This window comes from Ustilaginoidea virens, chromosome 3, assembly GCF_000687475.1.
Source record: "Ustilaginoidea virens chromosome 3, complete sequence".
Taxonomy (NCBI): domain Eukaryota; kingdom Fungi; phylum Ascomycota; class Sordariomycetes; order Hypocreales; family Clavicipitaceae; genus Ustilaginoidea; species Ustilaginoidea virens.
The window spans coordinates 3,972,683-3,986,391 of record NC_057318.1 but is presented as its reverse complement, the minus strand read 5'-3'; the positions used below and the strand labels follow the sequence as shown (position 1 = coordinate 3,986,391).

The window sequence follows — 13,709 nt, the reverse complement described above, 5'->3', positions numbered from 1 at the left end:
CTTCCCCACACGAATTTCGCATCCTCAAGCGCCAAACGGAGAGTAATTGCCTGACGAATCAGTGGAAAAGCAAAAACAGCTCGGGCTACGACTTGGGCACTTGTAGCCCCCCCAGGCATTACAAGTTGACAAGTTGGACGTCTCGTCGGTGGCATGAAACTCGACGGTTTGACGACCCGCCGGGCGGACACTATCATCCAACAGAAACACCAGAAACATCCTATGCGTCATTAGCGTGGCGCCAAAAGCATTACATCATGGCGCTAAATTACCAGTGCCGTCAGCAATATGCCGTCAGGGCAAAATCCATACCCGTGCCGAGTCGCCGTGGGCTGGCTGCGACGATATAACCCTGGCCCTGGTTTTTTTTTAAAAGAAAAGAAAAGAAAAAAGAAAAGAAAGGAAGAAAAAAGAAAGAAAGAAAAAAGAAAATGCTGAGCGTTTTGTCGGCTAGCCCGGATTGGAAAGCAAGCCGCAATTTGATGGCAGTTGAATCTTTACGCGACACTCAGACGCCACTTTGCAAGGCGCTAGAGCCCGTTGCTGCTGCTCCGACTTATCTATTCGCGTCGGCTAGTTTTACAAAATACTCTACGGAGTACCTAGGTAGGTATAAGCCATCTTGTCGTGGTCGTGGAGCACGGGCTGCCGTGACATGCATGATGCTGATACCATGCGCTCATGGTTCGTCGTGTGCCCGGTTAAGCCTCAGCCCCAGAGATGAGATGAAAGGAAGAGAAGCCAAAGAAAGAAAGTAGACAGCAGAGGACATGCGGCGGCCCAGCAAGGGACGGACCCGGGGGGAATGCGCCTAGTGAGCTAAGCCGGCCGGCAATTATGATACAAGATTTTGGATGAGAATCAAGGTGCGCCTAGTGAGCTAAGCCGGCCGGCAATTATGATCAAGATTTTGGATGAGAATCAAGGAACACTCCCGAGCCCATCCAAGCAAGTCTTTGCTCCGGAACCCGAAAGCTTGGAGCAATGCTGGGGCCAGGTCGCCACGACTGCCCGCCCGGCCTATTGTGCATGCCATGTCCAGCCCCAGCCCCAGCCCTCTTGCTCGCGTTTCAACCGTCCAGTTTCAACCCTGTGAGAAAAGTGGGGCGGTGCGGTGCGGTGCCGCCATCACACACCTCTTGCCCACATATCTGAACGTTGTGATCCACTCCCAAGTACAAGTACACGCCACGTATTGGCGGATAAGCCCACGTCCCCGCCCCCGGTGGGAGGGGGAGGGGGGGGGGGCGTGTCTCCAGCCCTCCTTCAATCTATGATCGCATCCAAAGCCAGCCTGGGTTATTCGTCCTTTTTCCTCTCCACCCCAACCCAGCCAGAGCTTTTCTTCCTCGCAACTCGGGTGGGCTGCCTGGGTCATGTTGGCCTCGATTCGCATCGCACCATTTTCTTCAGGGCAGCTGTTCCGCCGTCGCCTTTCTTAGAAGCATCTGCGCGAACTGCTGAGTTGCCTTGCTCTTGGACCGATCCCACCCCCCTCCCCTCTCTCTCACCTCTTCACCTCTTCGTCTTCATAACTTTCAAACTCGTCACTTGCCAAACCCATCTCTTGCTCTTGGGTCGGAAGTAGCCTAGTCTCGCCAGCTCGCTCGTGTCGTCAACACACTTGACAATCGGATTTGGTTTTGTTCGGTCTCGTGTGCCATCTGTCCGTCATCGTCCTTGCCCACCTTTTTGCACAATAGTCCACACTTGGATCCGACTCATATCAATCACGCACGACCTTGTCACTTCCGCCTCGGTCGCCGAACTTCTCTGCCTTCGATACTGCGCGCCTAGAACAATTCTTCGTTTTAGTCGGTACTCTTCTCAATCATACCCAAAAAAAAAAAAAAAAAAAAAAAAAAGAAGAAAAAAAAAAAACACCCCGGCATCCCCCTGCAACCAATAAGTGCCAAAGACGTTCGCGCCTTATACTGCTCGACAAACCTGCCCATCAGCTTGCTCCTCTCCAGCATCCCATCTCCTTCCATACCGCTCCTTTCATGGGTTAAACAACTAATCTTGGACCCGCCCACCCATCTGCTTCCTCTCTGCAAAGCTGAGCACTGCACGTTGATAGCATCGTCAAGGGGATAGTTGGCTTTGGCTGAAAGGAAATTCGACGTCATCGATCCTCTTCTTACCCACGCCCTTCGAGCCGAGGGAAACGACCATACGATTAGGTATTGGGCGGCGGGCTCGATTGAATACGGACTTCGGACGTGCATATAGTATTTCAACAGTCTTTTCAAAATCGCGCTGCATGACTCACGAACTGGATTGTATATTTGCAGACTTGGGTTTGACCCAGTACCTCGATGCCTTTATTCATCAAGGATTCGATGCCTGGGATATCATACTCGATATTCAGGAATCAGACCTGTTAGTACTCACTCGCGCTGGCCTGTGGCATGATTGACGGCGCGTCTTGCTAAACAATCAACGGCCAGAGATGCTCTAGGGGTAAAACTGGGCCACAGGAGGGTAAGTTTTCCCCGTCTCGAAAAAAGAAGAAGCAAAAAAAAAGGTTGCATGTAAGCTGACTTATTGTTCTGCAGAAGCTACAACGGCGAATTGCCAACGCGAGAGGCATTGCTCCGAGCGCTTCGCTAGCATCGTCGACCAAATCTGGCTCCGATGAGAAGCAGGATGGATTGAGTCGTGATTCACCACGCACCGACGGTACCTCGGAAACCAATGGCGTCACAAAGAGAAAGTACCGGCGCCACCCGAAAGTGAGTAAAGCTCCCGTCACCCCTATCAAGGTGATGACGCAGGCTGACAGGGCATGTCTAGCCAGACGAGAATGCCCCTGAACGGCCGCCGTCGGCATACGTTTTATTCTCCAACAGTGAGTATACTGCGACGGCCTCAATCCCCAAGGCTTACCTTCTCAATCAATGGCAAGCTGATTTCTCGTTTCTTTTACTACAGAGATGAGAGAAGACTTGAAAAGTCAGAACCTCACGTTTACCGAGATTGCAAAGCTGGTGGGGGAAAACTGGCAGAGCCTGCCACCTGCCGAGAAGGAGATTTACGAGAACCAGGCCAATTCTGCCAAGGAGAAATACCACCAAGGGCTGACGGCGTACAAGAAGACGGCAGAGTACCGCAAGTATGCACAGTACCTCCATGACTTTAAGGAGAGACAAAGCAGGCAGTACAAAGGTTAGAGGATTTCTCTTTGCGTGAATTCCGCTTGCGCGGCCCGCCCCTTGGCCGCCCCTTGGCCGCCCCTTGGCCGCGGCAACCGCCGCCGCATCCTCAGGGGCCCGTGGCTAACGTTTAGGTCGCCGAGCAGGTCAAGACGCTTCCAAGAGAAGCAAAATCGAGCCCCCCAGGCTGCGCCACGGTAGCACAAGCAGCAGCGCACCGCCTACCACGACAAACTCGAGCGCAAGCGGCAGCAGCAGTGAGCGACTGCAGGGGAGCGAACCGCCACCCACAAGGCGAGAGCGAGTCAACTCGTCGGCGTCGGTGGCCGGGTCCCAGTATTCCTCCGCCGCCCCGACGCCCATGTCAGGCCCCAACTCATTCGACGATGCTGCCCTGTCCCCACGGATAGCGCAGTTTGACAACGGAAGCCCGACAGACCCTCGGCATCGCCACTCGAGGCATCCGTCCTCGCTGCGCGGTGACGCAAGACCCGAGTCGGTGCATCAGCACCTGCCGTCTCTTTCCGACATGCTGGACGTCAGACAAACGGGCGTGAGCCACCACCCTCACCCAGCCGCCGCACCGGAAGGCCTCTCGTATGCTTGCAGCCCGACCGGCGGTGCCAGCCTGGCTCGGCCGTTGTTCGGTGGCGGCGGTCCCGTAATGCCGGTGGGGCGACCTCCGCCCCTGCGCCATGAATCCTCGTCCAACAGCACCAGCGCCTCGGGCAGCTCGGGCAGCTCGGGCAGCTCGGGCGGCTCGGTCGGGAGTTACGGCCGGTCGATTGGAGAAGGACCTCTCCCCATCCACGCCCTACTCTCGGACCGGCCCGACGATGCCATGTCCAACTTTGAAAGACGTCTCAGCCCAGTAGTATCCACCAACGAACCGAGCGCAGCCGGCAAGAATAATATGGCCATGGGTTTTGCTCACGGCCCAAGCGGATACGGTACATGACATCTCCCCGGCCTCACCCCTCCCAATTTTTCCCCGGCTTGCCAATCAAGGCCGCAAGACGAAGCTGACTCTGCGAGTGAGTGTGTGCAAAGGCTTCCAATCGGACTCATCGCCGTTCCAACACATGAAGGTTGAGCAATCAAGCGAAGGCGACGTGTTGATGACGACGGATGAAACTTTGCCCCGACCAAAGTTAAGCCGCGGCGGGAAGAATAGGCTGGACGGGATGGATGCCTTGCTGCGAGCTGGCGAGATTGTCGGGCGCAATGTTCGCCGCTGATCTTGCTGTCGTCGGGACGCCCCCTGGCCCTTCCGTCGGCTTGGACTCCAGTCTATGACCGTCTGGCTGCTGCGATGCTGCCTCTGGGACAAAGGTCCCGTGGCAATTCACGTGCAATCCACGCATCTTTGCCGACTTTCCGTCGTCTTGTTCCACATCCCTTCAGGCGTTGGGTTGCTCTGCTATGCATTTTCGGAAACTTGATTCCGAAATTGTTCGCACCCTCTCCACTTGTCGACGGCCAGTCCACACATATTGACAAGGGGCCTTTTTCGTTCGTGTCGTTCGGATCGTTCGTATCGTTCGTTTCGTTCGTTTCGTTTCTTTGTGCCTCGGGTTCCTCGGGCCTCGTCCATTTCGGATGGCTGTACGTGCCGGCAGTGTGTACATTTCGGAAAGAAAAATCATATATCGGCGTTGGGTCTCACGGCAGGGCGGCGCAAGGTATTTTCTCGGTTGTCCTTGAAATGGTGTTTTTTTTTTCTTTTTGGCATAGGACGCGGGATGATGCAGTTGCGAAGCGGGAAACGAGAGCGGCGGGCTGAAATAAAGATGACGCCATGGCGAGGACAATCCGGTATGGCCGGAGATCATGTCCGGGCATATAGAAGCAGGATAATGAGTTGAAGACGGGGAAGACGGTGAAGACGGTCCACGAGACGTCAGACAACCCTGCCCTACACGCCAGCCGCAAGACGCAAAAGCGCGACGCAGTGAACAAAGCTCGGCCAGCGTCGCCGCGCAGGGCACGGTCCCGGCACCAGTGACCACAGACTCGCCTTGACCCATGGCCTTATATATATATATATTTACACACACATACATACATGTACATATACACGTGTACATATATAAATACGCACACACACACACACACACATCATTGCCTCGAGCGGCACCGCCGTGCCGCGTGCCGCTCGAGGCACAGCTGCCCCCCAGCTTTATCGCCAGGTTTTTATACATACATTCAGACTAGAAGTCCGAATGGGGGAAACGGGGCACCGTGCAGGCGGCCAATCAGGCGGGCGGGGTGGTCGTCGCGGAGGGTTTGCTCCGCCGGGGGGGGCGCTGGTGCGGGGCGCGCATCTGGGCGATCAAACAGGCACGAACGAGATGTGGAATGGCGGCGTGGGCCAGGCGGCGGACGGGACCGCTGGACAAGGCCAGGTTTGCACGGACGGACGTGTGGGCGGCATCTAGACAGGCGACCAAGGTTGCGCGAGATAGACGGTAGGATAGCAGCCTCGCTTGGAACTAGACGTCACCGCAGGCCGGCCAAGCTGCGGCGGAGACCATACCATACAGGCAGCATCGACAAAGGCGTGCGAAACGGTTGCACGCGACGTGAAATTGCAGCCTCGCTCGGCTTGCACCCCATGTAGGCAGGCAACCACCACTGCGCGCTGGCAAATGCCCGCCCAGCCTTTTTCTTTTCTTTTTTTTTTTTTTTTTTTATCAACCCCCCTCGGTAAGCTCCGCCGTCCAGTCCTTGCGGATGCTCAGCTCGTCCAGGCCGTCCGACTTGTCAATCACCAGGCCCTTCTCGTTGGCCAGGTGCAGCAGGCAGATGAAGCAGTACGATGTGGATATGTCGTTCATGGCCGTCTTCGGGTACACCGACTGGAGGGCGTTCATGACGTGCGTGAATTTCAGCGTCGTGTCGTGGCTGGGCGGCTGGGGCTTCTGGTCTGGCTCGTCTTCGGCGGGCGGCTGCTGGGTGGCCTGGTTGCCGTGCGGAGGAGCCTGCGTTGTGTCGGGAAAGCCGTGTCAGCGAGAGCACGTCGGAGAGCACGTCGGAGAGAAAAAAGTTCATCACCAGGCTCAACGGGGGAAACCGGAATCCTACCTCTAGCTGGTCAAACGCCATGCCCTTCCAGATCTCTTGCTTCAGGCGCCGCACGTCTACCTTTGTGGCTTTGCGCGCGTAGTTGACGTACTCGGGCCGTATCCTCCTGGTCGACGTCACGAGCGTGTGGCCGAATGCCGCGTTGGTAAACGTCTCGCCTCCCAGCATGGCCGTCATGCCGCCCGCCTCCGTCATGCCCGCGTCCCCGTCGGGAGAGAGGTGCTCCCGCGCGTCGGCAAACTCCAGGTCGTCGTCGTCGTCCGCGTCGTCACCCCCGGGAAAGGGCAGCCCGTCGTCCTGGAAAAAGTTGGCGTCGTAGTTGCCTTCCGGAAGCACCGTGTCCTCGGGCGCCTTCTGCTTGGCCCAAAACGCCTCGTCCATCTCCATCGGCGCCTGGTCGTGGCCGGCGTGTGCGTCGTCGTCGTGGCGGTAGCCGCCGATCCGCGGGCCGAAGCCGCCCGTGGTTCGGCGTCTCGACAGCCGGGCCTTGGGTTTCAGGAACAGGCTCAGCAGCGACCGGGAGTTGAAGTGCTTGTCGTCCGGAATCAGGTTTCGCGACTTTGACTTCCAGTCCTTCTTGGGCAGGCTAATGGCCGAGTTGCTCGACGCCTGCGTGTAAATGGCGTTGGCCGCTGCCGTCTCGAGCGGCGCTGCGAAATCAATCTCAAACGGCTCCTTCTCCTTCCGTCTCCTGACCTCGCCGGATGGCTTCGTGGCATCCTTGAATTTCCGGATCCGCCAATGCTCCGCGCTGCTCCAGTTTTTCCGCAGAGCTTGGTCGAAGAAGCCGAGGATGTCTTGGTGCATCTTGTCGGCGTTGTGCGGCTTGACCATGGACACAATGTACTCGCCGTTGTCGTCGAATCCACCACCCTCGGCAGCCTCGTCATCCACGCCAGCGTCGTAGACCCTCATCTGGGGCTCGAGAGCGGCGTCGCGGGCCCAAGCTTCGCCCCCTTCGCCAAAGGCGACTTCGCCGCCCATGTCGAAACTGCCCAACCCAAGGTCGTCGTCGTCGTCGAATCCGGCCGGAGCGTCGTCGTCGATCAACATGCCAGAATCGTCTCCACCAACTGCGTGGTTCTCGTCCTGGTCCTTCCAGTCTTCGGGTGCTTTCAGGAATGGAATGTCCATGGACCCGGACGGGTCTCCCAAGTCAAAGCTCTTGAGCGAGGGGCAGACATCAAGCTCGTCAAGACGGCTCAAGGCAGGCAAAAACCTCTGGCCCAGAGAAACGAGATCAATCTCCACTGCTGGTTCCTCCTCACCAGCAAGCACCTCCTCTGCCAGCCCATCTTCCAACTGTGCGATAATGTCGGCTTGGTCTGCGTCACCATCCTCATCCTCGCCTTCTTCGTCGTCGTCTTCCTCCTTCTTCTTGCCAACTGGGCCGACATCACCCGAGTCGTCGCTGCTGTCAAAGACGATCCGACCTTGCGAGTCAATCATCAGGTGGTTGAGCAACAGACCTTTGGCACCACCTTCGTCAAAATCTGCCGAGGCTTTCTTGAACAAGGGATCGACAGCAAATTCAAGCTCAAACTTTTTCAGTTGTAGTGAGCTGAAAGACGGGGCAAGTGTAGCTTCTGACGACCTTTGAGCCTAGTACACCCAAGATCAATCATCAATGCACGCTCTCGACGGGGTGGACGAAGGGGGGGGGGGGGGGGGGGGGGAGGCCTTGGCGAAGCAACTGTGATGGGCAACGGGAATGGTCGCGTTACCTTTTTCTTGGACTTTTTCTTGGGGTTTCCATCTTCATCTAGGTCGTCCCCGCTCTCATCCCCCTCCCCCTCGGCATCCTCGCGGTCCTTTTTCTTGCTGCTGCTGCTGCTGCTGCTGTCGGCCAGCCCGCTCAGAAGCTTGCCGGTCTCGGTGGCGACGCTGTCGACTCTGTTGGTGTAAATCTTGACGCATCCATCCAGGGTACAGCTGGCTTTCTGGAAGTTGACCCCGTCACCTTCCTTCAAGAGCGACATGTCGTGGAAGTAGTCAATCAGGGCAAAGTTCCACGAATTGGTGGCGTTGATTTTGTTGTCGGTGGCCATCTTCATCCATTCCTCAAAGTTGGCGAGGATGGGCACCCGCTTGACGGGTGTCACGGAAACGCCGCCGACCATGACCTCGTCCGCGAGCTCGCCAATGCGCCCGCCTCGCGGGGTGCCGAGAGCAGAGCCCGGCGACGCATTTTCCAGGTCGTCCAATCTTAGGCTGCCTTTTCGGGGCGTCGCCGCCGCCTTGATCTCGTTGATTTGCTTTTCGTGGAGGGCCTTTCGTGAATGCATTCGCTGGCCTCTTTCGTGCGCATCGTCGTTTAAAGGGATCCTGCTTGAAAACCGCGTTGTGTGAGAAACGAACGAGCACGACCGAACGCGGTTACAGCTTCACGACAGCTTCACGCCAGCGGCACGCACGGAGGCCGGGACCCGAGCACAGCTTACTTTATGGGCGATTTGAAAGGTGACGCCGAATGTGATTTGGACGTTGATTTTACGCCCCCGGCGCGTGGAACCTGGGCAACCCGAGGCATTTCCTTGTCGTTGTTGCGGGATCAAATGCAGAGCTTATCAATGTCTGATGTCGTCGCGTCCTGATTGCAGGCTTCCACTTCCAGCGCCCGCAGTAAACAAAACGCCTGCCTGATCGACGGGCATGCATCTGGCTGGTACTTTGTACATGGCCCAACTCCGTACAGTGTGCACGGTGTCCCTTACTGTGGGGCCTTTTTTTTTGCTACAGTATGAGGACGTGGATCGATCCGGGCAACGACCAGATGTTGCTGCATCACGTGATGCGCGCGGCTGGAATATGAAACCTGTCGTCGATATCCGCGGACACTGGATATATACGGGTATCCTCGTCGGATCGCAATTAAAATCCCTACCGCGGAAGCATGCGGGATCAAAAGAACCTCGTGCCGAGACCATCACTTCAAGGAGTACTTCAAAACAGTACTCCGTAGTCTGAGATGTGTGTGAGTTGGGTACCTACACAGCGTTGTCTGGCGGGGCTCTCGATGACGTTGCACCGTGCAGGGTTTCTGTTGCGGTCCACGACAACAACCATGACAGACGTGGCAGGTGCCCGGCCCCGTGCCTGCCTTGATCAAGTTTGGCAGAGGTAGCACCAACATTGCCATTGGGCGGCTGTGGCTGTGGCTGTGGCTGTGGCTGTGGCTGTGGCAATCTCGTACGTCAGCGCGCCGGAGCCAGGATTTAGTTACAGTCAATATGTGGCCTCTGCTTGTCCGTGACGGTGCATTGAAGATCCGCCTGCCTGCGACCAGACACTTTTAAAGACCAAGGTGATGATGATGATGATGATGATGAGCAATCGTGCTTATACATACCTAGGTAGTTGGTTGGTTGCCTGCCGAGGTCAGCCGCCTACTGAGATGGCCTAACAAGGTCGCCGACGCCACCAGCAGCAGCATGTAGCAGCAGCATGTAGTAGCAGCATGTCTGTGCGCAAAGTAGTCCCAGTTAGGTAGGTGAAGGTACCTACCTAGGTACCTGCCTTGGTAAGGTGGTAGGTAAGGTACCTACCTAGGTACCTCCTAGGTAGCCCATATGCAAGTAGCACTAAAGTAGCCCAGGGCCCTACGCCATCACCCACTCAGTGTTTGGCTGCGCATGACATGACATGACCCGCCGTTCCACAGCCTTCACCTCTCGAGTTGGGTCGAATCCGCCATTTTGCCGTGCTTCCTTTGCCGTGATTCTTCCAGCTTCCTCGATACTTCGCTCCCCTTCTCCGTCCCCGGGCCTCGACGTCTTCCTCCTTTTTTCCCTCGCAGTCCGGGGCGAGCGGCATGAGATAACGCTTCGATGCGCATGGCACCCGGCGGCTTCTGCGATAGGAACCCTCCAGCAGAATGCCTGCAGATAACGTCAGAGGGAGCCGCCCCCTGCGCTCCCACCCCTTCGTCGCCACTTTCTGTCTCGTTGGTCTGATGTCGGCGTACTCTTTTTTTCGCCTGCCGTCTCAGCTTTGGATCGGAGACTTGCGCCATCCGGTTGGCGACGGCCAAGGGCCCTCTCTTTTTGCACGGGCTGAGCAGCTCGAGTGTTCCAAAGTTCACTCCGCGCTGGACAAGTGTGCCTTTGTGAGGAGGTATTGCCAAGGTGACGATGCTGGCTTGCTGCCATATCTCGAGTGGTACTACTGTTCCTCTGACCAGGCCCGGCCCGTGGCCTTCGTCTTGCTTGCGGGCTGGCTGGGCCTCCTGTTCACCACCATCGGCATTGCTGCCAGCGACTTCTTCAGCGTCAACCTGAGCACCATTGCCGCCATTCTCGGCCTGAGCGAAAGCCTGGCTGGCGTGACCTTCCTCGCCTTTGGGAACGGATCGCCCGACGTCTTCAGCACCTTGGCTGCCATGAGCTCCAACAGCCCTAGCATGGCCGTTGGCGAGCTCATCGGAGCTGCCTGCTTCATCACCGGCGTCGTGGCAGGTTCCATGGCGCTTGTGCGCGAGTTTCGGGTTGACAAGAAGACGTATGCCCGAGACATCATCTTCTTCATCGTGGCAGTCGCTTTTTCCATGTCCTTCCTGGCCGACGGCCAATTACGGTTTTGGGAATGCTGGGCCATGGTTGGATACTACATCCTGTACGTCGTGACTGTGGTCGGATGCCATTGGTACTCGACCAGGAGGAGACGGCTCCTGCGACGCGAGGGCGAGGCGCGTAGCCACTATTACGGCATGGCTGGGCCCGCTGACGATGAACTGGCGGGGGAGCCCTATCGCGACGAACCAGAAGCTGCGCAGGACGGCTCCTTGCACGACTCTCGGAGAAGTCCTATCCCTATCCACGACACGTTGACCCCGGAAAGAGGGCCCGGGACTGGCTCTGCCACGCAGGACGGAGACATTGAGAATGCGAGGTCGACGGCAGATGGAAGCGATGACGAGCATGACCGTCTGGTGGCTGCCGAGGTATCTCGAAGCATGCGTGTCTTACGTCCAGCCAGACGCAAATCCTACGCTTTGCCCCCCATCCGACCAAGCTTGGTCGGCGCCGTCGAGTTCCGATCCGCTCTGAGCCAACTGCAGCGCGAGAGCACTCTGCAGCTTTCACGCATACCGGGGAGGAGCTACTCGGATCACCAGATATCTGGTCGGCCTCGGAGAGGCACAACAAGCGAGGTTTCCGAGGGAGAGCGTTGGGAAACACTGTCGATCCCAGGAGGAGCTGCTGCCCGAGATCGAGCATATTCGTGCGCAGGGATGCCGCCGACGGCACCGGCTCCACTGCCTGACCTGATGGACGAGGATGGTCTGGCCGACTCGAACTCGCTGTTCTCCAACACAAGCCTGGCGGTGCCCGGACCAACTCCATCGACACGAAGCACCATACCATCTCCACCGTTCACAGTCGGAGGCAATCTTGCTCCCCCTCCTTTGGGCCCTCCTGGCACGAGCGGCGGTGGGAAAACAAGCCATGCTGAGCAGAGGCGTGGCGACACTGCCGGACCTATCAAGCTGCTCATACCCAGCCGCCGCAGCAGCCAAAGCGACGCGTCGTCGACAAACTCACCTTTTCCGCATTGCGCCGAGTCGCCCAACGTTGCCATGACGCCAAACGTGACCTTGGAGCGAGCCGCCGACCTTCTGTTCCCCCCAGCTGGAGTTTGTCGACGCGACAACAGCTTCCCTGACGTGCAGGCTCCGGGGACGGCAGCTCGGAGGCCAGTACGTTGGTGGCCCTATGCAGTCCTTCCGCCGCCGCATGTTGTCTGGGCGACGCTCTTTCCTACCCTGCAGGGATGGAGGGACAAGTCTATCTGGGACAAGTTCCTGAGCGCCATATCGGTTCCCAGCATATTCTTGCTCGTCGCCACACTCCCAGTCGTGGAATCCGACACCAGCGAAGATTCCGACGATGGCTTTTCCACATTGCATGCTGGCGGCGGCTGCGGGGACTCGAGACACGTCGCTCCCGCCATCTCGGTCGGGGCGCACGAAGCGGAAGCAGAAGGGGAGTGGGAGCGCTACAGACGGCATTCACGCAGGGCCAGCGTGGTTTCCGCTCAACCATGCTCGTCGCAACCCATAGTTTGTCTTGAAACCGAGGATACCGCTGTCGAACCGCAAGGGGCCGGGGCCGGGGCCGGGGCAGATGAGCCATCCTTGGCGAAAGCACTGTCCGTCATGGCATCTACCAGCCACGAAGACGAAGAGCGACCAAGCTGGAACCGCTGGCTCGCGTGTCTGCAGCTCTTCACCGGCCCTCTGTTCGCCATGATGATACTCTGGGCAAACATGCGGGAGGAGCTCTCGAGCCCAGGCAGGACGTTGCTCAAGATGACGCTGTACACGCTTGTCTTGTCTCTGGTTCTGCTGGCCTTTCTCTTCGTCTTCACGTCGGAGCACAAGCGGCCCCGGTACCATTTCTTGCTCTGCTTTCTGGGTTTCGTCATCAGCATCGCCTGGATCTCCACCATTGCCGGCGAGGTGGTGGGGGTGCTGAAGACGTTTGGCGTCATCCTGAACATTTCAGAGGCTCTGCTAGGCTTGACCATATTCGCGGCGGGAAACAGTGTGGGCGATCTTGTGGCCGACATAACGGTGGCACGACTGGGCTATCCCGTCATGGCTTTGTGAGTGCTCAACCTTGTCCGTTGTGTGGGTTCCAACTTGACGGTGCCAGCGTGCTGACTTTTCTTTTTTTCTTTTTTTCTTTCCTTTTCCCTTTTCCCCCTCTTAGATCGGCATGTTTTGGCGGCCCAATGCTAAACATACTGCTGGGGATAGGCATCGGCGGCGTCCTCATGATGGTGCAAAAGGCGAACAAGAAGCACGCAAAGCACCCAACCCGGCCGATCGAATACGGACCGTACAGCGTAGAGGTCGGGCCCACGCTCATGATCTCGGCGGTCACTCTGCTCATCATGCTCACCATGCTGCTGGTTGCCGTGCCGCTGAACAAGTGGATCCTCAGCCGGAAGATTGGATGGGGCCTGATTGCGCTGTGGACGGCGAGCACGGTTGCAAACGTCGTCGTGGAGGTGACGGGCGTGTGGAAGGAATCATGAAGCGCGACGGGGGTCGGTCCGAGTGCCTGAGGAAGTTGGGATGCATCTGCTTCTTTCTTTCTTATTTAGGTTTTTTTTTTTTTTTTTTTTTTTTGTCCACCTTTCCACCTTTTCACCTTTTTCCCTCTTGTCTTTGTCCTGTCAGGCTTGTTTCCCGTTTTTGTATCGTGTGGTGCAAAAGGTAGTCGGCGCAGCGGAATAAAAGATGGGTTCCCTGGCCGAGGCGCGGCCGATGATGGACAGACACACGGAGCGGCTGCATAGGTACCTAGGTACCTACCTCCTTACATGGTGAATGTACTCCGTCCGTATCAGGTGTGCTAGTGGGACTGGGACCGATGCTGCCAATCCGCGGCGCACGAGGCGGCGCCGTCCGCAAAATCCGGCCTGAGGGGAGCTTCGGCCCCACAAGTTCAATGGCCTCCCATCCTC

At 57.5% G+C, this 13,709-nt stretch overlaps 4 protein-coding genes across 4 annotated transcripts; 2 read left to right on the top strand and 2 right to left on the bottom strand.

The window, feature by feature from the left end:
- Positions 1-1,515: 1,515 nt before the first annotated feature.
- On the bottom strand, positions 1,516-2,129 carry UV8b_03979 (uncharacterized protein; the record flags this gene model as incomplete). Its single annotated transcript, XM_043141477.1, has 3 exons — positions 1,516-1,623; positions 1,739-1,793; positions 1,948-2,129. 3 exons carry the CDS (start codon positions 2,127-2,129, stop codon positions 1,516-1,518), a joined length of 345 nt encoding a protein of 114 aa, XP_042997411.1.
- Positions 2,130-2,263: 134 nt separating this feature from the next.
- UV8b_03978 (uncharacterized protein) lies at positions 2,264-4,393 on the top strand (the record flags this gene model as incomplete). Its single annotated transcript, XM_043141476.1, has 7 exons — positions 2,264-2,382; positions 2,451-2,484; positions 2,559-2,735; positions 2,797-2,851; positions 2,935-3,168; positions 3,302-4,105; positions 4,206-4,393. 7 exons carry the CDS (start codon positions 2,264-2,266, stop codon positions 4,391-4,393), a joined length of 1,611 nt encoding a protein of 536 aa, XP_042997410.1.
- A 1,455-nt stretch (positions 4,394-5,848) lies between these two features.
- On the bottom strand, positions 5,849-8,769 carry UV8b_03977 (uncharacterized protein; the record flags this gene model as incomplete). Its single annotated transcript, XM_043141475.1, has 4 exons — positions 5,849-6,136; positions 6,240-7,841; positions 7,964-8,564; positions 8,681-8,769. The coding sequence occupies 4 exons, from the start codon at positions 8,767-8,769 to the stop codon at positions 5,849-5,851; spliced, it is 2,580 nt and encodes an 859-aa protein (XP_042997409.1).
- A 1,344-nt stretch (positions 8,770-10,113) lies between these two features.
- On the top strand, positions 10,114-13,277 carry UV8b_03976 (uncharacterized protein; the record flags this gene model as incomplete). Its single annotated transcript, XM_043141474.1, has 2 exons — positions 10,114-12,842; positions 12,950-13,277. 2 exons carry the CDS (start codon positions 10,114-10,116, stop codon positions 13,275-13,277), a joined length of 3,057 nt encoding a protein of 1,018 aa, XP_042997408.1.
- Between the last annotated feature and the right edge of the window lie 432 nt (positions 13,278-13,709).